Source organism: Chroicocephalus ridibundus, chromosome 2 (genome assembly GCF_963924245.1).
Source record: "Chroicocephalus ridibundus chromosome 2, bChrRid1.1, whole genome shotgun sequence".
Taxonomy (NCBI): Eukaryota; Metazoa; Chordata; class Aves; order Charadriiformes; family Laridae; genus Chroicocephalus; species Chroicocephalus ridibundus.
The window spans coordinates 108,350,072-108,373,618 of record NC_086285.1 but is presented as its reverse complement, the minus strand read 5'-3'; the positions used below and the strand labels follow the sequence as shown (position 1 = coordinate 108,373,618).

General features: G+C 38.5%; 1 protein-coding gene across 1 annotated transcript in view; it reads left to right on the top strand.

Moving 5' to 3' along the window:
• DOK6 (docking protein 6) overlaps positions 1 to 23,547 on the top strand; it is a 255,400-nt gene that overhangs the window by 139,649 nt on the left and 92,204 nt on the right. The window contains exons 4-5 of the mRNA XM_063326443.1: positions 13,168 to 13,287; positions 22,974 to 23,163. Coding sequence (XP_063182513.1) covers positions 13,168 to 13,287; positions 22,974 to 23,163 — 310 coding nt within the window. The remainder of the gene's footprint in view (positions 1 to 13,167; positions 13,288 to 22,973; positions 23,164 to 23,547) is intronic.

Sequence of the window (23,547 nt, the reverse complement as noted above, 5' to 3'; positions counted from 1 at the left end):
TTTATACTTTTATGATGAGTTGTTTACCCTTAAATAAGGGTGAAAGATTTGAAATAAAACAATCTTTCATCAGTGAGTCTCCAGTTAACATGGCCTTAAGCCATCATTCAGCAAAGAGTTCTTGAAGTTTCAAATGATTTAATCGTGGTATGTTCTGTAAGATTGCATTCATCAAGACTTATTCTGATTTTCTTGGAGGAAAATGACACATAATTGAAGTTGGATCTATTTGCTGTTTTCCTGGTTCAGCAGAGGACGTAGTTTTGCTGAGCTGAATCTTACAAATGTTCCACTGAGATAAATAAATTAAAAAAAAAAAAAAAAAGAAAAAATCCTATTTACTTAATGAAAGTTGGGATTCTGAGTTTCAGCTTTAAGCAGACTGCCTCTTCTCAGGCAGCCATATGTGTCTCTTACTTAAGATCATGTTGGTAGAGATATCAGTGGTGTATATCAAAATCCAGGAATCTAAAATGGCATAACTTAGATACAATTTTATTTTAGGAGACTAATACTTAACAGGAGATTTTGCCTGATAACCATCTGTTTTCATAGACATTGAAAGAATGTCTGTGAAAGAATAAAACATTTTTTTTAATTGAAATAAAATTTAGGTGCATCAAATGTAGGGACCCATTTAATGCTGAGAATAAAAGATACAAGAAAGTGTAAAATGAGAGTAAGAAATGAGAAGAATTTATAATAAAAAAGAATCCCTTTGGGTTTCAATTCTGTATATATGAAATTTGAGAAAGACATTTCTCATTATATCTCCTTAGGTACTAACTCTAGACTATGCAACTTTTAAGGGTTGTTTTTTTTTTCTTTTTGCAGCACTACCACATTTAAATCCACCAAGAATAAAGCAAAAGACACACAGTGTCATCTCTAGCTAATACTTAGTTCTGTCTGAGAGCAAAATTTTATGCAACTGAAAATCAAATAGAACACATACCACGGTGTTGCGATCTTACAGATGAATTCAGCCAGAAGTTGTCTGCAATTGCTTTGAACCGGTTTCTTTACAATTCCAATGACAAAAAATCCTGATTGTTAATTCTAATAGTAGCAACGACTCACAACTTTACAGCACTAGGTTTAGGATTGGGGGAAAATGCTGTGTTTCTTGGGCAATGGAAGCACAGAAAGGAAAAAAAAGTATTCTTTCAGGAGGTTTGTTATTTTGAAAAGTGGCGTATAGCATTTTGCAGGAAAGGTTTCCTAGAGCCTTTGCAACATCAGGAGGAGGCAACACTAACAAACAGTGCCAAAGCCAAAAGGGGACAATGTTTAATAAATCTAGGTATTCAGAGCTGGAAGTCTTGCTTCAGTCAGACATGCTTAGCCAAAGAAAGGAAGAAGGGGAGATTCCAATGACTTCCTCGTCTGCTGGTCGTGCTGCTCCCACTGATTTAATACAGAAGATATTCAGATGGCTGGAGTGAAAATCATGTTGTCAAAGGCATAAGAGCAATGAAGTATATAGTGGCAATGGTTCATATTTTTTCTCCCATGTATTGAAACTAGCCCTTATCACCTTGATTTTGTATATGAAAATAATGCTTTTAGAATTCTTTACCTTATTTAACAGTATTCCTGGTCCTCAAGTGGCAAGATCTATCAATATTTCAATGACTGAATATTAACATCTAACAAAAAGAAGTGAAATTAACCTTAGGATTTGTACTACTTTATTTGGGTATGGATCCTCTCACTAGACCATAAATTAAACATTTGACAATGGGAGAGAGGCATACTTTAGACTGACACAGAAGTTACTTAATTTTCCATTTCCATGCATTCAAGAAAAGGACCTATAACTTTTAAAAAAGAATAAAAGTATTGCTGGAGTTGACTAAATCTGAAATATTATAAAGTTTTAAGCCAGACAAATGCTATTGCTGACTGCCAGTCATGGGGTAGCTGCATAAGTTGATGTGATAGCATCCTCTGTGTGTTATGTTACTGGTGACATACCTTTTTGGACACTTGACTGATAGTGTTTATATCATTCCCACTACAGACAAGCTGCCTGAGGTTACTTTAGAGAATCATAGAATCATAGAATTGTTGAGGTTGGAAGGGACCTTTAAGATCATCGAGTCCAACCTTTAGCCTACCCTGACAAGAGCCACTTCTAAACCATGTCCCTCAGTGCCCCATCTACCCTTTTTTTAAACACCTCCAGAGATGGTGAATCCACCACCTCCCTGGGCAGCCTATTCCAATGTTTAATAACCCTTTCAGTGTAAAAATGTCTCCTAATATCTAATCTAAACCTCCCTTGACGTAACTTGAACCCGTTTCCCCTCGTCCTATCACTTGTCACCAGGGAGAAGAGGTCAGCCCCCATCTCTCTACAACCTCCTTTCAGGTAGTTGTAGAGGGTGATAAGGTCTTCCCTCAGCCTCCTCTTTTCCAGGCTAAACAACCCCAGCTCCCTCAGTCGTTCTTCATAAGGTTTGTCCTCCAGGCTCCTCACCAGCTTTGTAGCCCTTCTCTGGACACGCTCCAACACCTCAATGTCCCTCCTGTAGCGAGGGGCCCAAAACTGAACGCAGTACTCGAGGTGGGGCCTCACCAGTGCCGAGTACAGGGGGATGATCACTTCCCTAGTCCGGCTCACCACACTATTCCTGATACAGGCTAGGATGCTGTTGGCCTTCTTGGCCACCTGGGCACACTGCTGGCTCATATTCAGCCGGCTGTCAACCAACACTCCCAAGTCCTTTTCTGTCGAGCTGCTTTCAAGCCATTCTGCCCCAATCCTGTAGCACTGCATGGGGTTGTTGTGACCCAAGTGCAGGACCCGGCACTTGGCCTTGTTGAACCTCATACCATTGGTCTCAGCCCATCGGTCCAGCCTGTCCAGATCCCTCTGCAGAGCCAACCTCCCCTCAAGCAGGTCAACACGCCCGCCCAGCTTAGTGTCATCTGCGAACTTACTGAGGGTGCATTCAATCCCTTCATCCAGATCATTGCTAAAGATATTAAAGAGAACCGGCCCCAGCACCGAGCCCTGGGGGACACCACTTGTGACCGGACACCAACTGGATTTAACTCCATTTACCACCACTCTCTGGGCACGGCCATCCAGCCAGTTTTTTACCCAGCGAAGAGTACACCTGTCCAGGCCATGAGCAGCCAGTTTCTCCAGGAGAATGCTGTGGGAAACAGTGTCAAAAGCTTTGCAAAAATCCAAGTAGATAACATCCACAGCTTTTCCCTCATCCACTAAGTGGGTCACCTTATCATAGAAGGATATTAGGTTTGATAGGCATGACCTTCCCTTCACAAACCCATGCTGACTGGGCCTGATCACCCTGTTCTCCTGCATGTGCCGTGTAATGGCACTGAGGAGGATCTGTTCCATGACCTTCCCAGGCACCGAGGTCAGACTGACTGGCCTGTAGTTCCCCGGATCCTCCTTCCGGCCCTTGTGGATGGGTGTCACATTTGCTAACCTCCAGTCAGCTGGGACCTCTCCGGTTGTCCAGGACTGCTCATAAATGATACCAAGTGGCCCGGCGAGCACCTCCGCCAGCTCTTTCAATACCCTTGGGTGGATCCCATCCGGCCCCATAGATTTGTTCACCTCCAGGTGCTGAAGCAGGTCCCTCACCATTTCCCTTTGGATTACGGGGGCTTCATTCTGCTCCCCATCCCTGTCTTCTAGTTCAGGGGTCTGGGTGCTCAGGGAACAACTGGTCCTACTGCTGAAGACTGAGGCAAAGACTTCATTAAGTACCTCAGCCTTTTCCTCATCCTTGGTCACTATGTTGCCGGCCCCATCTACTAGAGGACAGAGATAATCCTTAGTCCTCTTCCTATTGCTAATATATTTATAGAAGCTTTTTTTGTTGTCCTTGACAACAGAAGCCAGGTTTAGCTCCAGCTGGGCTTTAGCCCTCCTGATTTTTTCCCTACATAGCTTCTCTACCTCTTTGTAGTCGTCTTGAGTGGCCTGCCCTTCCTTCCAGAGGCCATAGATCCTCTTTTTTTCCCGAAGTTGTAACACTAGCTCCCTGTTTAGCCAGGCCGGCCTTTTTCCCCGACGGCTTGTCTTCTGGCACATGGGGACAGCCTGCTCCTGCGCCTTTAAGACTTCCTTCTTGAAAATCACCCAGGCTTCCTGGGCTCCTTTGCCCTGGAGGACTGCCTCCCAGGGGACTTTGTCAACCAGGCTCCTGAAAAGCCCAAAGTCCGCCCTCCGGAAGTCCAAGGTAGCAGTTCTGCTGACCCCTCTCCTTGCTTCTCGCAGAATTGAAAACTCTATCATTTCATGGTCACTGTTCCCAAGACAGCCTCCAACCTTCACATCCCCCACAAGACCTTCCCTGTTCACAAACAACAGATCCAGCAGGGCACCTTCCCTAGTTGGCTCTCTCACTAGCTGTGTCAGGAAGTTATCCCCAGCACATTCCAGGAACCTTCTAGACTGTTCCCTCCCTGCTGTATTGTATTCCCAGCAGATGTCCGGCAAATTGAAGTCCCCCACGAGGACAAGAGCTCGCGATCTTGAGACTTCTCCCAGCCGTTTATAGAATATTTCATCTGCCTCCTCATCCTGATTGGGCGGTCTATAACAGACTCCTACTACGATATCCGCCTTGTTAGCCCTGCCCCTGATTCTTACCCATAAACACTCAACCCCATTATCACCATCATTAAGTTCAAAGCATTCGTAACACTCCTTAACATACAGGGCCACACCCCCGCCTCTCCTTGCTTGCCTATCCTTCCTGAAGAGCCTATAGGCATCCATGGCAGCACTATAGCTATGTGAGTCATCCCACCACGTTTCTGTGATGGCGACTACATCATAGTTTCCCTGCTGCACGATGGCCTCCAGCTCGTCCTGCTTATTCCCCATGCTGCGTGCATTAGTGTAGATGCACTTCAGTTGGGTTAATTGTCCTGCCACTTTCTTGGGGGGACAGGCCCTGATTTGCACCTGGTCATTCTCGGACACTACTGTAGTTACCAAATTATCACTACTCCTTGCGTCTATGCTGCCACACAATTCACTATCCCCCACCCTCGCTGAGGCAGGCTGCAAGACCTTGCTATCACTTATACCCATGAGCACTGCTATGTTGCTCCCAGGCACCACTTTTGTGATCCTGGTTTCGTCCCCATCCCCCATCAAACCTAGTTTAAAGCCTTATGGATAAGCCCTGCTAATTCTTGTCCCAGTCTCTTTCTTCCCCTTCGGGTTAGGCTTCCCCCGCCTGATGCCAGCATGCCTGGTTTCCTGTAGATCAGCCCATGTTCAAAAAAGCCAAAGTCCTGCCGGACGCACCAGTCGCGGAGCCAGGAGTTAATTTGCTGGCTCCTCCTATTTATCCCCTCGTCTACCCCTGCAAATGATGGGATAGAGGAGAACACTATTTGTGCTCCCGATCCCTTAACCAGCCGTCCCAGGGCCCTAAAGTCATTCTTCATTGCCCTCAGACTTCTGGTACCTACTTCGTCACTGCCTACCTGAAATATCAGTAGCGGATAGTAATCAGTAGCAGATAGTAATCTTTACTTTCATGCCATTGTCATTTCACGTTAATAATTGTTGAAACAAGTATGGACTGACAATCCTGGGGAACTAATTCCCAAGCCAGATTCTTGTAACTGTCCCATTAGTTTCAGACAAACTGTAACTGTTTCTTCTATGTTCAGGCAGGTTTTCATAATTATTACGTGACACTTGAAAGAAGGTTGGAACTGAGAGTGAAAGTTTGCTAGGGATATTTTTGAGTAATGATGCTCTGTCAGCGCACTGTTGATCTGTTGGACATACTAATGCTTCATAAACATTTGTGGTATTATGAGAGTCACTAGTCCCCAGCGTGAAGGATACCTATAAATCTACCTTCATGGACTTATTTATCCACTAAATAGCATTTTCATCCCAAAATGGCATCATTCATTTCTGTAGGACTAATCACTGAGTAAAGTGATATTTGCTTTTTTTAATAGCAGAAATCAGCTAAAAAAAAAAAAAAAAAAAAGAGGAAAAATATGTATGTCCTGTAGTTACTTCAGCACTAGCATTGAGCAAAGAAAATAACTTTCTTGTAGATTAACTATTTCTATTTTTCTTCATTTTCCCATACATTCTCCATTTTTTAAACAAGTCAAGTAAGTTTTGTTTCTGTATGAAAATTACATTCTCAGCAGCATTTCAGATGGAAAACTTTGTTTACCTACTGCTTTAACTTTGTTTGTGGACTGCTGGTCAGTGTCTTGGGGCACTTATTTTAGAATTTGAGTGAAGGGTGCTCTTTAACTGGAGTTTTACAGTGGACAGGAGGAGCGACGTAGGTAAGAGTAGATATTATGTGCAACTAAAGTTTACCTTAGGGAAATAGTTTAATGGACAGTGACATCAATATGATAAATCTTTTTGAATACTGTTATTGCCTTCAAAAGGATTCACATAACATTGTACGTGTTTATGTTATAGACAGGATAGTACATGGTCTGGTAGCTGAGTGCTGGTTATTCAAGCTGACACTTTTGATCAGACTTGCAGAAATGAAGAGGGTATTGTCAGGAAAATGTCAGTTTTCATATACCTCGATAACTACAGGGATACATTGCAAACACAGGTACATGCCCAAATTAAAATTATCAGAACGCTGTTTGTGATGTGTCTTGCAGAATCCCCAGGTAAGTGTGGATGATTTTTGGCAGGAGCATCAGTTTTAATTTTATCATAGCTAATAAATGCCTTTTGGTAATTATTGTAATTAACTGCACTACCCTTATGCCAAAGCAAGTTTAAAATAGCAAATGATGTGAAAATAAAAGTTTCTTTTGGTATAGTACTTAGACTATATCTTCCCTCAGTTAAAAAAGTGCATTAGCAACATATACCAGCAGGTAAAGTTACAGGATGTGTTCCTATTCTGTAATTATTTATTTAGCTTGACTGCTGCATTATTCGATGTTTTCTTAAGGAAAAAAAAATTATAATTCTCTGTTTGTGCAGAGAAAGGTGGGTGTGTCATTAAACTGATGGTATATTCAAAAATATGCATGCATTTTAATAGCTGGAGATAGTTAAAATTTAAGGGTCTCATGGTATTAAAAGAAAAAAGTGACAATAACACGAAATTTTTTAGGAACTTGAGTCACTGACTTTTTTTTTTCCAAAGAGTATTGTCAGATTTCCTTTAAAATATTTTGTCACAGCCTGAATATAGAGCATTTTCAGTAAATTCATAAAATTTAACAGTATATGAGGTTTTCCTTCGTGACTTTTCCTTTGCTCTTTCGGGTCAGAGATTTACACTTATGTGATAACAGGACACTCTACTCCAGGTGAAAGATTCAAAAATCAGAGTTCAAGGAGAATTTTAAAAAGTTTCCTTAGAGGTAATATTACTTGAAACACAAGCAAAAATTCTATATATGAGTCCCATATCTCATAAAATATCTTCAAATATAATTGATCAATAAAAAATCATTTTAATAAGCAAATTTCTTTCAGAGTTGCAGCCCACTGCCTTTGTTGCTATCTAATTGAAGGCAAGTTTTAGTCTACATACAGACTTTCTGTTCTTTTACACTAAATAGAACTTATGTCCCCTTCATTGCTTCCCATCTATCGTCTAACAAAAAATTTGCTTAATTCATGCATATCCAGTGTCAATCAGTAACACATGTTATTACACAGAATAAGCACTATCCTCCAAGCAATGACAAGAAATAGCCCCATTGCTTTGCATTTGTATGTGTGCTTGAGTGTGTGCAATGTGCTCTAGTAAAAGTGCCCTATGTAGTGGAGACACTGTTGGATAACATCTTTTAAATATTTATAAAATAAAATTATGTTTGAATCATCAAAGGATTATATATATCCTGATAAAGAATAGAGATTTTTTTAAGGTGTTATTGATTTTGAGAAGAAATTATGTGCTTGCAGGCAATAGTGTTATTTGCCAGTGAAAAAAAAATGAAATTAATTTGCTGCATATATTGTATGTAGCGAAGTGCAATAGCACATGAGTCCCATAGGGATGCTATGATTTTTTTTTTTCCTATTAACTTCTAATTAAGGCTAGGTGATTTTTAGAAGAGATAAACAGGCACATGTGGCTTTTCTGCACCGTCTCTCTATCTTTTTCTTGGTAGAGAATATCAGATCTAAATCCCACTGATCCAAACAGGAAGAGTAAGAATATTCATTTGGGCTTGGGCCTCTTACAGAAGTAGTTTAGAGGGAAGAAGAGTCAAACAGTTTGTGCAGAAAATACATAAAAATGTTTCAGAAATGAAGAAGGTAACATTTTAGGTTTATATGGTTTGACATTAGGGAAAGCTCAAAAAGTAAATGCGGTTTCTGGATTTGCACAAGGACAGTGTTTGTTATGCCCCTCTAATATTGCATACATGTTATTTCCAACTTAAATCCTTGGTCACATCACTTTGTGTGGGCTGCATGAGAAGAGGAAAAGACAAACTTCCTCATCTCTGTTATTATGCAATTTGTTATATGCAACTTTAAGAGTTGCGTATAAATTGATCCATTTTTTTACAAATGCAATAATTTGCTGCTGCTGGTGATGGAAGGGATCTCCTGGAATGGAGAGCGCTGCCTTGCAGGAGAGGGCCTTACTCAAGGAGGCAAAGGCTGAACTGAGTAGGAGTGGTCACCTCTTTGGGGCTTTATCTCAGGCTGGTGGCAGTCGACTGTGCTGGCAGCTTGTGTCGGTGGGTGAGGAAAGGTGCCCGTAGGATTGTGCCGTGTGAACACCGGAGGTAAACGTGAAAGAATGTGAAGTTGTCAGGCTTCAGAAGGGATTGGCTTTAGTCCACACACAAAATGCTTCCCAAGTTAGGGGTCTGAAAACAATCCCACCGCTAGCCTTAGAGATCTAGAGGATCTCTGAGGACAGTGAAGTGAAATATGTCCTCGCATCTCTATCTCTATCTCTGTCCCCCCACTTCCTCCCTGTAGAATATGTTGTGTAGCATGAACTGTTTTAAACTGGAAGTAGCAGAAGAGCTCTTTCACTGTTACAGATTTATAATTCTAACACCATTTACCAATATTACTTCATCATCATTATTATGTCCCCAAACCGATTTATCATCCTGTGGTCTTATCTATTTACAATACACAACATCAGTGGTTGGAACAGGTACAGCACCAGTCTAATCACCTGGGAACTGAATTAGGAATGACATACAACCTCAGGCATGACCTAGAAGCTCAGGTAAACTGCAGGGAAATATTGGTAATAATAAGGTGTGTGTTTTCAGATAACAATTTTACAGATTTGTTCCCCAAAATATTTTTTATGCAGTAAACAGTGCCTAATTAAGATCTCCCATCTCTTTGTATTTTATCTCACCTCATGACATTTGTATAGCAGCATTTTATAATCAAATAACAGTAAAGATGAAAACGCGAGTATTTGGGTTTTATTTATAGCTGTGAAAGCATGCTTTACAGTTTATCATTCAGTCCAAGAATTCAGTTATCTTAAAAGGAAACTAAATTTTTCAATGACAAGTACCAGTTACGACTAAAACCTCAGCATTTACCACCAATAAATCTAATCTACATGCATTAAAGAGAAGAATTTTGCTGACAGTTTTTCATGGCTTTGGTTCCGCTGTAATATTTCATCTGTTCCAACATACTCATATAATCAAAATAAAGAAATAACAGCGGTATCTGTGTTTTGTGACGTGGTAGCTGTCATTTTTAAAGATTGCTACTGTGACTGATGCATATATGTACTAAAAATTAATAATATATATAAATATAGAAAATAAATGTGTATAAACATATATAAATAAAAATAATAAATAAATTTTAAAAATCATAAGTAATACTTAATTTTTTATCCAGAAACACAAAGCATTCTATAGACCTTTTACAAAAGAATGGTGAACTGCACATAATGAAAGGAGAAATATGGCTTTAGCTTTGAAAGGTAATTCACCTGCTTCTAAAGAAGATTTCACATGTCTGTCAAGGAAAAGGTTGCAGACAATCCCTTGCAAGTAAGAAATACCTATTAGGATGCATTAGGTAAAACTAACTCGCACAGTACCCCCCATACCCTTGACCTTACAAACACATTTGTAGATAATGTTGATGTTTCTGACAGCAGACACAAATCCTCACAGTTCTGTGGGAAGATATTTCAGCTCTGTATTGAAACTATATTTTCTGCGGTATTAAGTCCATCGTTTTTGTAAGATACAAAGCTTGAGTTATATGGTAATACAATGCATGTTACAGCCTACACTTTGCAAAATACAGCCATGAGCTTATAATGCTCACGGTACGATAAGTTCCTTCTGTGTGGCAGTTGGAGAAGGGTCTAATCTGGGTCTAATCACCAGTGTCTGGCAGTGAAGAAGCAGCAGCTTAAATTACACTGCCAGAGTCAAACACTCTGAAAGGCAGTTTCTGGATCCAAACTTTCAAGATCTAGATGTTCCTGTAATGGAGAGAGGCAAGTGGACTGAGGAGACAAAAACAAAGACGCTTACAAGAAACAGCTTCCTAAGACAATGCTTTTGTTTGTTTGTTTGTTTGTTTCCCAAAAATCTGCTGGAAATGTGATGAGAGAATGCATATAAATAGAACTTGTTGCTTTTTTATGAGTCCTGTTTTGAATATATATTGATGTTAAATTAAGCTGGATTTATGGCAATGCCAATATGTTTTCCTTTCTCCTTAGAAATTTGTAAAATTAGAAAGGTTAGTTTAGTGTTTGTTTACCATCATCTCATTCTGCATTTCCAGAATGTACCCTTTCAGCCTGGGTGCGGGCACAGTGAAAGAAAGTAATAAAATGCAGATTTTGTAAAATATGTAAAATGTTATATCCTGACCACGCTCCAGGAAAAATTACAGGCTTTATATAGAGCTATGCATTCTGTCAGCATATGTATTGTTCTGCAATATGGTTTAGGCAGAAAAGAAATGGCAAGGGGGATGGGAAGGAAACATGGGAACACTAGACTATATTTGCACTTCACCTTTGTGCTATCAGCCTTTCTGCACTGATTCCCCTGCGTTTAACTGGAGCTGGAAGCAGATGTTGGGAGACTCAGTGGGAACTCTCCCTGGGGGGGCTTGGCTTACCCATATGCTGGTGTGCTGCCCCCCACATCCCCTCTGCACGCTGCCAGAATATGGCAGCATGTCCTGTGGTCCACTTCTGTCATCTCCCTGACATGAAGCCCTCTACGTGGGAAGGTATGATTTATAGGCATGGCACTGGTTCAACGAATATCCAAGGAAACAGCAAAGGCTGAAGGAGAGTAAGGGAAAACAGGAGGGAAATTTCTTCATGCGTAAGCAGAAGATGAATTTTCAAGGTAGTCTTTTAAACAAATTAATCCTATTCCTTTTAAAAGCCCTAAGTTTTTATTGCTGTCCAAAGATACTGTTCTCTCCTTACTTCCATCAAGGAGGCTGTATCTGTAGAAGTGTTAGGGAACAGTATGCTGTTACCTCAATATTTTCTTCTCACATGCAAAGTTAAATGTCATCTGGATGTTGCCGACAGAAAGTTCTGTCTCTCACCACCAGAAGCTGAGGATGTTATGAGACGACCAACTTTGAGGATCTGTGCTCTGAGACAAAGACTGCAAAAAATCAGGAAGGGATAAGGGAAACCCCTTTGCTTACAGTGCTCTGGACAAGCCCCCGAAATAGTTTGTGTCCCTGTGACAGCAGCCACGTTTGGCTCTCAAAAATCCCAAACCAGGCTCTGTCATTTGAGCTGTCTGCCTGGGAACTCAGTCAGCTGATAGCTAATATAACAGGAGCAATCTATTCCTGGATTATTCAGGGCCCTGAACAAAGGAGGGTATCCAAAGGTTCTTGGAGACCTAAAATTTCATGCCTGTCTCCCTTTTTTGTCCAGCAAATGTTTCTGTCACTTGAGATCTATGCCTAACCAGGCAAGGATTTTAGGACTGTAACAATTAGGCACAGAAAGATTTTCCTCGGATATAAATTTTCACTAATTACAATGAGTCATCATCACTAGATGCTTCAGGGCTTGCACACAGTACTTTTCTATCTCTCTGAATTTCAGCAACGCATTGGAGAGATTGTCACAACAGTGACAATCCAGATGTCCCCAAAAATAGGAATGAAAAATTGTGGCAGTTTAATAGAGACATTTCTAGATGACTGGAGTCACCCACTCCTAAAGATGATCAGATATAGACTGACTGTGACAATGGATGCTCAGCATGCGCCTGGTGCCAAGCCTGCTCTCCAGAAAGTCTCCCTAAGGTGAAGCCCACTCTGTAATGAAAGACAGCTGGCCTAGTTATATGATTTTTATTAGTTGTGGTTTCACACCGTGTGAAAGCCAACTTGAGACGTTACTTGTTTGACCAATGCCAGAGATTTTGTGATGTTAAATTTGGGAAGTGGATATGATGAGGCTGGGAGTGGAGGAAGGGCTGTTGTGGTGTCTTGGGGGTTTGTGCCTTGGGGAGTTTATATCTTGTGGACTAGCAGATAGGGAGCTCTCAGGTGTGTGTGAACGGGAGGCAATGGAGGATTCAAAAAGGACTAGGAGGCTTTGAATTTCCATACAAATGTTCCAACTAATGCCCAAACTTATATAAGACCAAAAGAAGGGGAACAGAACTGAAGAAATTAATTATTCAGGCTAACTTGACAGGCATAGCCATTCAGTACAGCAGAGAAGGAAGTTTTGTATTTGACAACCTTTTTATTAGTGGTTTTTTTTCCTTTGCTTCTAGAAAAAATACTCTAGAACCTTTAGATCAGAAAGTTTTTTAATAGTTCAGATTCACCTAAAGAGCAGTAAAGAATATTTCAGATATTGTATCTAACGTTCTTCTGTATTGAATTTTATCTTTCAAGAAGGCCTACTAGAAAGATAATGCCTTGAAAACTCACTAGTCTTTTCTCTTTTTTGTTAACTGCACCTCCTACCCCCAAATTTCAAAATGGGAGATGCAGTCCTGATAGTCTAAACCCCTTTACAAGTTTATAAATCAAGGCAAAGAAACAGATGTGGAACTTTAACTCAGGTAATAACTCATGTTTCAGCACAAACATATTGTCATAAAGCTGGTCAGTAAGAAGGTATTGATTTAACTTCACCTGATTTTGAGTAAAACATTAACACTCACATTTTTTTTCTATTTTTCCAGAGCTTGAGGCAGAGGAATGGTGCAAACATCTTTGCATGGAGTGTCTAGGAACCAGGCTCAATGATATAAGTCTTGGGGAACCGGATTTGCTTGCAGCTGGAGTCCAGAGAGAACAAAATGGTGAGTAACTTTGTAACTGCTTCTAGATCATTTCTTGGGTGATGTCCGGTGTTGTCTTTGATTGTGTTTGTTGTGAGGATTTTTACTATTAGCTAGGAGCACGTCATTACTAACTAAACATTTGGGTGTGGTTTTGAGGCTCATTCCTGTTTTTTCTACAAATAAAGATGATTAAATTCCATAGCAAATAGCATACAAAGAGTGACTTCGTGTGTCCAATGTGTTTGCATTTTCCTGTCATGGGAAATTACGACTATGACCTTTCTGGTTCTGGAAACAATGGCCTCTGTGCAGAGGAATAAAACAGCAGCTGTTGTTCCACGGCCTTTAAGAGACAGTGATGAACGTATCAACACCACTTTGGACTGCCAAACACATATTTGCCTTAAACTTATACCTGTCTTGAATAATGAAGTCAAGGTCATCTAAGCTGTGAAATACAGGTGAAAAGGGCAATGACAGACGCTAGTAAGCACTAAGCCTGAGCTTGTAAGTCTTCATATAAAGGCTATTTGGAACAGAAATTTAGATAAGATGCATGCACAGGAAGGATGCTAGTGGATGGAACATGCAATAACAAAAGAAAATCTGTGATTATCGTGTCATTTAATTCCTATTAATGAACATGGGGGCAACTCAAAATGTGCTCATTTATTCCTCCCTAAATTACAGCACTCAATGATTATTACTGTCTCGATGCTTTTATAAAATCCAATAGCTTTTAACAAAGTAATAAAACAAACTGCCTCAATGGTCATAAAATATCAAGCCAACTATCATTATAAACAAAATTACGTAATTAAATTATAGAATGAATAGCACTATATTGATTATGTTGTATTAATTTCATCGGAGAGTCCAGACATCTCTGAACGTAGTAACATGAAGTACACAGAAATCTTCAAGATATTTTGTTCAAAAGCGAGACATGTTCAAACGCAATTCAAAAGAAGTTCAAATGTTTGTGAAGTTATTTGCCCGCTATGAGACACAGGATTTAATTTGTAGTCTCAAACTACTTAACAGAAGGAGAGCTATCAACGTTGTAGGACAGTGATAATGATCAGACACCACTCAAAGCTTCCTGTCTGCTGTGTGCTCATAAGCTATAGGTGTAAAACTCATATGCATGCTATTGAAGAAAGAACTATGTGAGCAAGTGGAGTTTCTTCACAAATGCAAAGGGAAATAAATCTTGTCAAAAGCCTGTGATGTGAGCAGAAAAATAGCTTGAATTCCTCTGCTCCCTTTCTGCAGTGAATTCATGTACTGTCCAGCAGCTTTCAGACATAGATGGCAAATATTGCATTTCAGTTTGTTGTTGAAAGAGATCCAGTTATACACACATGACCTCCTAGTTCTGTTGTGTGAACTAGTCTTGATTCAATCGCTTTAGTCCAGAAATTAATTGCAGTGCTACTAACCAGTATATATGAATATAATTGCCATCTTTGTTGTTCTAAGTAAATAAACGAAAGGAAACACAGAGGCAAAGCATGTATTTTTTGTACAAATCACGTGAATAAGAATGTGTGGAAGGTATCATTAGCCGTATTCTTTTAAACCAAGTGGCTGGGTAGGTATAATCCAATATTTGACGATCATGGTCTGCTAAATCATTAGTTACAGTATCTCAGACAAGTAATTTTGATACCTATCAGCCTCCTTCCCTCGTCCCCTTGATGCACAACTCTGCATTTTAATGAGCGTGTTTGAAATTCAGAGTTCTCTCCTTAGTTGTCTTGTTCAGAAGCAAAGCAAATTCCGGTTTGGAGGGTCTGTTAATGAACTTGGAAGGAGGGGAGAGTACAGAGATTGTTACTATTGGTGTGAAATCTAGCATTTTGTTCATTTTGCTGTGCTGTAAGAACCTGCAGTTGCACTGAAATTTCTCCAGCAGATTCCTTCAGTAAAATCAGTTCATTGTAACGCTGACTTCAGTTTATACTAGTTATCTTATTTAGCAAACTTGGCAGTACCATTTCCCCCATGCCAGTTTTATGGAGACAGTGCCTAATTGGAGGGTGGAATCATTTTGTGAGCTCTGATAAAAAATTCAAATTTTAAATTTATTTTCTTGCATGTTTTCCCCATATTGTAGATTTTAAAGGCACACTAACAATAATTATAGTTCAAAAGATATGTAAAAAACCTTTTAAAAGAGCTTTTGTTGACCTGAAACTGAAAGGTCAAAATTAATTTTCCAATTTGAAATCCATGAAAAGTGACTATATGTATTAAATGTCTAAATTCTTGCTCATTGTGAAAATGGCAGCTGTGTCATTTTTTTTTGTGTGTGTGTTAAATAAAAACTGTACACTGGTGTAGTACCTTTGAATGTCATTATTTCAAAACATATTGCAAGTATGTCAACTTCATAGAATTCCTCTTGACTTAGTAGATGTACTAATATTTACTTGAAACAGAGTTGTGAGAATAGAATCGTAAAGCCTCAGCATCAGGTTTCATGCAGGTTCTGTTGCCTGAATCACAGGAGGCCTTTCTTTCAGGTCACTGAAAAAAAGGTGTCTCTTAGTATCTGAGCAAGACCGCAGATTGCATTGTCATAAAGACTACAATGCCAGTGGTTTTGCAGTTTTAGATTATTTTTGGTTTTTTACATTTTAAGAGCTAAAAGCAATTCAGTAGGGTGTTATACTGTTGATATCTCTATGATACGACATTATTAATCCCAAAAGAACAGGTGTATTAAACATTAATCCCATCTCTTTCCACTGTCTTTTTTCAAACGGTTATTTTGCCCTAAAGATTTTCTGAAATGTTTAAAATTTTATATACTTCCTTGACCATAAAAGAACTAGCCTAATAAGGGTGTGGGTTTTTTCATGTGCTGCTTCACATTTTCCTAGCAATAATATTTTTAATACGATATGTTCTTAATCTTTCCACCTGCTTGCCATTCTTTAAATGACATTTGCATGATGTATTTCATGTACTTGTAAGATTACTCACTGAAAGGGTCAAGTAAATTGTCTATCTTGTGAAAAAACGGTAAGTTTTCTGTTATGTAGGTTTCTGGTTTAGTCCCTGTATATGACCACCATCACCAGTACCTTCACTATGCAACATTTGTAATAATTTTCTTAGTTTTTATTGTATATGCCCTGGGACCACAAAAGCTCATTGCTATGCTCTACTTGTGGTTTTTTTACCCAAGGACTCACATTTCAGAAAATACTTGGCAAGGAATATGTGTGTGTGCCTTACACGTCTTTTTGTCACATCTGAGCCTGTTTATCCTCCCGCTCTCACTCTTGTGGTTCTCCTGGGATGAGCTTTCGATGTCAGCAGGGAAGACACCTGATTCTCTGTGACACAAATGCAACAATATGGTTTGCAAAACAGTTTGTTCCAAAGGCTGGCAAAGTTGCTCTTTGGTGTGCAAATGTCATGGCTAAAAGGCCATGCATCTATGAGGCACTTCTGTCATAGCAGGATAAAAATTCACGGTAGTGCAACTAGCTGAAAGAGACGTTCTTTTATAGTTCTGAGTTGTTCAGTAAGTGCCAGTGAGATCTATTTTATTGGTTCCACTGTTGCTTGACCCTTCGGCACCAAGCAATTCTGCAGTGGTGACAGCTAAAACAGCCAAACTATAGATCTGCTCTGCTTACAGCAGAGACCTCTGGCTATTGAGTCTTGTAAGAAGAATAGAGAAGACACTTAAGCAATTCTTGTGCAAAGCACATCAGTAACAGAAAGCTTCTCACTGGATTTCATCTCTATTATTGCTTTCACAAAGTATTACCGCAAGTCTTACTGTGTAAACTCCACTGTGGAAAATGACCCTTGGGTGGTTTTGGTTTTATACTTAAGGCTCACAACTAATGGCTGCTTAGTTTGCAATGATACACAGATTCCAATAAAAGCGAGGTTTGAAATGAAGCTTCTGTTACTCTCCAACCATTTTACCTTCTCTCTCCTGCAAATCTAAGTGATTTGTTTGTGTTCCTCACGCTTATAGCAGCAACCCTGTTTCTGTTTTTTTCACACCAAACACAGTCTCTTACTGTTTATGAATGTCCATTTAGATTATTTGATGAAGAATGAAAATACAGTATTAAGTCAAAAGCAGTAAATGCTACATGATCCTATTCAGATAACTAATTTAGTATAATGCCAGTGGAACTGTATATACAATGATATGATAATAACACACAGTTTTAACTCCAAGAAAGAAAATCTGGACTCAGCTGGATCTGACAACACTGTTGACATGCAGTCTTCTAAGCAATATCATGTGATACATACACCCACATTTCGTATTACTTAGGTTTCTCAAGCTGCTGCTAGGGAAAGAAATCATGAATGTAGAGTGCTGTCTTAATCTGGAAGAATTGGAAACTTCCTTTCCATCTGTTGATGCATTTGGAAGCATTTGTAGTCCACCCTAAAGCATAACAACAAAAATAAATCTCTTTTTTAGTGTATCTTTACTTGCCTAGCTGTCATCATATGTAGAATTTGTCCGTGCTCATGATTTTTTTTCAAAATATCGCTGTTTCCAGTGTGTCACTGTGTTTTCATTCTTTATAAAAAGGAAATAATTACAAAGAAGTCATCCCAATGGACAGTATACAGTGACAGACTATGTTTATGTGAAAAAGAAACCAGAATATTCAAGACAATATTGGTTAAAAAAGCATTATATGTAGACAGTGCTAGTAAATTCACTCTTTAAGTGCAGGTGCTGAAGACTCTATTCCTATCTATTTTGAATACTAAATTATAACACTAAAATAACAGAATACTTGTACTAAATCATATTCCATTATTTTTTTCTTGTAAAACTGTTGTAAACAATGAAGAAAATAGGCAAATGTAAAAATGCAAATTTTTAAGCTGAAGAAAAGGCCTGTTCCACCTTTTGCTGCTGTAGCTCATTCATTGTTAGATGTCATGCCTGTGGTGTCAATATGATACTTTTCTATTATGTGTGCTGGTGCTTTGGCTTTTGTTTTTAATACATTATAAAGCTAATTTTGATTTTAGAAGTCTGGAAAAGTTTGAAAGATAATAGATTTTTTACTCTTCCTCACTGCCAAATATTTAAATTAATATCTCATAAAATTGCTTCCTTTGTAAAGTTTTTGCCCTTTTTTATAACATTTGTTTTACCTTCCTTTTTATTTAAAAAGATTCCATAATACTGCAGTCTTGCTTCCTGGGTTTTAATTGCAAGAAAATCATTAATTTCTGTGAGTAAAAATGTAGCATTTCATAATGAGCAATGCCCTTGAATCCTCAGAAGAGGATTATGAGTTATTTCTTTATGTTGCATATTAAGATTACAAACTACAGCCAAAGCATAGAGACTTTGTAATTATGTTCACAGAGCTGACTTGTTTTAGGGCATTTTCTAGGGTCTGTAGAATCCCGGTTTGTGATTTATTACATAAAAGCATTTTACGTGTTTTTATTTATTTTCTGTTATCCTTAATCCATTTTTATACTTTTTGGTGTTTGGTTGGGTTTTTTTGTTTGTTTGTTTGTTTTTTAATAAACCAGACACAGCTTTATTCAGAAAAGAAGGGTGTTTACATTTTTAATGGATGGTAATACAGTCAGTTTTCAGATTTTTCTCTACCTTGCTACTTATCAGGGAAACAATTTAAATTAATTAATTTATGGTAGCCTTTATATTTTCACTGAGATTTTAATAAGCATTTCCATACATTTTAATGGAAGCAAAGCAGAATAATTATAAGTAAAGCGATAAAATTAATTCTGAACTCCTGGTTCCTCACTGCATAAGGCAGGAGAAGAAACATTCTAATAGACCTGACACATGAACAAACACAAGCTGCTGTGTCTTCAAGACGTAGAGCTCTCTTTCCATCTGAAAATTAGCTACAGAAGGTCAGCAGCAGAAGTCTCATAGGTGGCAAAGGAGTTTCTCCCAGATAGAAACTGAATGTTTGCTTTTGAAGCCTCTTCTTGTATAGATCCCACCAACCTGACTGCCTCCTTCCGTAAGTACTTTATCCCTCACATTAAAGCTGAAATGAAACAAATCTGGATTGCAAGTCTGCAATATTATCAGGTCAGTTTTCCAACTGTGGTGATTTAGGCAAAAGAATCCAGTGCTAAAATGGCAGAACTAGAATTGCTGGTCTCACAGTCATTTTGCGTCCCCTGTACAGCTGGACTTTGAGCTGGAAGACTGAGAGCATTTCAGAGTCGCTGCCAAGTCTCCATCTCAGTCAATATGCTCATTTTAACAAAGACTCTTATGCTCCTGTGCTCTGGAAGACGTTATTAAAGGTCATATTCTTGCCAAAACCCAAATACTAAACACCTTTGTATGCACAAAGTGTATGATGAAGCATTGCTCTGCTTATTCAAGGAGATGGGAAAGAGCAGTTACACAGAAAAGAATGGAATAAGTGAGGCAATATATCAGCATTTTTTTCTCATTCTGGCTCCCCCACTCCCCGAACTTTGCTCTCACCAATTTTAGAGGAGGGAGGAGAATAATGATGCTGAATGCTGAGGAATGGCACCTGCTCACTCGCAGCCGTGTCTTGTCCAACAGGGTAGCGTTTACTTCTATTTACTTAATCTTAACTACCCCATGGACTGTTACTATCTCATCCCACTCATATGCAGAGAGTCACTGACCCACAGGGAAGCTAAATATCCTATTCAATGTGATTCAGAAGATCTGGTGACAGAATTCAGCTGGGATTCCCACATCCCACATCCCAATCTAGCCTCTGAATATTTGTTCTTGCCTGGATGAGTCCAAGGGCAAAACTTGCCTCTAAAAACTGAATGATTGTATTACCATTACCTAGATACATGTTCAAATATTTTCAGAAATGGAAAAATTGGACGCTGCATTTTAATTCTTAAAATCATTTAGTAGTGTCCACACCTTTCAATATCCTCAGTCTTCCACTACTCAGAAGTATTAGTTTTTGTTTCAAATGCAAATCTGTGCATCCTCAATCTTCTCCAGCACATATGTTTGCACACATATGTTTCTCTTGCCAGTTTGAGTAAGTTCCAAGGGTTCAACATTTTGCCCTGCAGAGGATGTTCAGTTTAATCAGACATACTTTCTTTAATCCATGACACCTCACCTTAGATGCTGACCTCCCAGGCAAAGTCAGCAAATGTCTCTTGACAGTTTGAGGATACCATGTGTCCTGAATACCCTTCATGCAATAAGATCCTCAAACACTTCAGAGAAGTTGAGCATTTCATGAGTATCCTGGTAACTTCTAGAACAATTTGAAATATTCTGTGCCTTCAACACAACAGTTTAATGTTTACTTCAGAAAATAATTGCATCTTTCAATTTTCTCTGCTGTCGGAGGCGATGTCAGTGAAGACAGGGAAAAGGAAAGATTTCCATTCTCATATAGTAGCCCCATTCCGCCATAAACACATTGTGTGGTTCCATGTAATGTAAAGGGGAGGTGGAGAGAACCGGCTGGTCAGTCATCTTTATCTTTCTTTCAAATAGAGGAGGGAAGTAACAGTATGGCAATGTGAAACTGGAGTCTAATATATGATAAAAGCACACCTGCGAAGCTCCTAGGCATTTTTGCATGACCATCACAAAGACATATGAATACTGAAAAAGGGCATATATACATATATATATAAAAAAATATACAATTCCATTGCAAATTATAAATTACCTTGTTCTCCGCCATTCCCTTCCCAATGCAGTCATTGGCCCATACTCCCATGTAACTCTTCCCATTTACTTCCGTAGGGGTTAGGTTAGATCTGTGCCCACTGCATTCCTCTGAGGGTTAGGGGAAATTCTTCGCAGTGATCTCAGCAGCACCTGCTAATCTATTTGCGCTGTGTGTCAGAAGGCTTTTATAAAACATTGGGAGTTTCACACTTGGGACCTTAGTCATAAAATGAAACTTTTAGGGCTAACACCCATTAGTGTGATTAATGAGAACTAGAGCCTGGGAGAAGAGGTTGGATTGCTATGAGACTGAATGAATCAATTGGGGAGCCATTAATAGGACAAAATGAAATTGACTGAAACAGAATAACACTGGGGATGACAAGTTTACTTATAGCTATGCAGAACAAAAATCCCTACTGCTCACCCAGCAGTTCCATGCTTCCATTAATTCCTCAGCCAAACTTTTGCTACTTTATTCACACACACATACATTTCTAACATATTTTATATTAACTCACTTAATTGCAATGTCAAACGCAATGGGAAGCTGCATCTAATTTCAACTTTTATGATAAATTTCTCTCACTTTATTCCTCTTCTGATTATTTTAAATTCCTTCCTATTTTTTATGAGGATATCATGAGAAAATTCAGTGCAAATGGTGGATTAAACATGTTCCACACCAAAGTGTCATTTATTTATTAAGTAATTGTAGACAATTTTCTTATCAGACGTCCCTTAAAATACATTTTCCCAGTACTGTTTATTGAATGAGCATTGCTCATGCTTATACTTTAAACTGTTCTTATCTTTTTTATCAACACCCTTCAGTGCAGTAGCATTGACATTTTGCATTTCTATCCTATTTCAAAAATGTAAGGAAAATATGAGAGGAAGTTGTGAATCAGCTGCACTCTTCTATATTATGCTATTAAGCCCCAAGATTTCAGTGCCTTTACAATTAAAATATAGGCTAGCACTTCCAACTGTACAACCTGAAATTTAACCGAGTTTTTCATTCTTTGTAGAAGTAACTCATAGAAACATGAGTTATTCTTCAAAGAAAATTGCATTTTTATTTAAAATTCTCTTGCTATTGCTGTGATTTTCTTCCTTCCATATGAGTTAATGGTGTATTATATCATCTTGGGTTGTCCTTTTTTCCTTTTTTTTTTTTTTTTAAGATAGTTTTTCATTGCTTATTAAATCACATGCAATTCAGGCACTTCAGAGAACTGTTAATGCCCTTGACCTGTTACTCCATGAGTGCAATCTGCAGTGGAAGTGCAGCTGATAGCAACTGATGTCATGACCATAATAATATATTGTGTTAAATCAGATTTTTCAAGAAAGCAACAGATGATTAAAAATTTTATTTTTTAATAATATCATTTAATAATATAATATAAATATTTAAATATAAATAATATAATATAAATAATATAATATAAATTTAATAATATAATAAATGATAAGGAGTTTGGCAAATAAATAGAAAGTGAACGCAAAGAATGTCACTGTTAACAAGCTTCAATAAGTAAACCTGGGTTTGCAATTTCAAGGACAGTTTTTCTAAGGGGCAGTGGTTGCAAATACGTGTTTTGCCAAGATATCAATAGTTCTATTCTTTGAGAGAGGAGCCTCTATCTGAGTTCAAATATTTGTAAATTTTGATTTGCAAAGAGTCATGGACCTTAATGTGAGGATAAAGGGCTTCATTTAAGGTGGTGGGGATGTGTCAGAGGACTATGCAGACCATCTGTGAAAGATGTTTCAGTCTGCTGCATTATTTATAATGAAAATGAAATGAAGATTCTCCTCTTACTCCTCTCCTGTACACTAGCAAGGCTTCTTTGACATCAGTGGATCCTCACCTCTGTTCAAGGCTAAGAAATTTGGCCTGGATTTCCAAACCATCAGTAAATAAATACTTGTTGTTTTTTTCTTTCCAGTAGAAACTCTTGCTTTAACTGGTGATGCCTTATTCTGTGGTTTGTGTGTTTTTTTCCAGAACGATTCAATGTATATCTTATGCCTACACCAAATTTAGATATCTATGGGGAATGTACAATGCAGATCACACATGAAAACATCTATCTCTGGGACATCCACAATGCCAAGGTCAAGCTGGTCATGTGGCCTCTGAGCTCTTTGAGGAGATACGGACGTGATTCAACATGGTTCACATTTGAGTCTGGAAGGTAAGAGCTAAGGAGAAACAGCAAGAAGAAGAAATAAGAAATGATTTTTGAGTAGTCTAATAAGTTAGATTAGCCTCTTACTATAACAAAAGGCAGAATACATGGCCTCTCCATAGACTTCCATTTGTTGAATATTACTTTTCAATATATTCAACCCAGTGTTTGAAATAAACATTAATATATTTTATATTTAAAATGAGCTTAAGATTTCTCTGACTTTTGTTTAACTGTGGTTGAATTGCTGTTCTTAAGGTTTATGAATCTCACTGTCCTTAAACACTAGTATGGTATAATTTGAGTACTTTTGATGTAGAAGAAATTAATTCTGGATCATGGAAAAGGCTCATCACACAATATCAATGGAATAACTTCCGTTACGGTAGA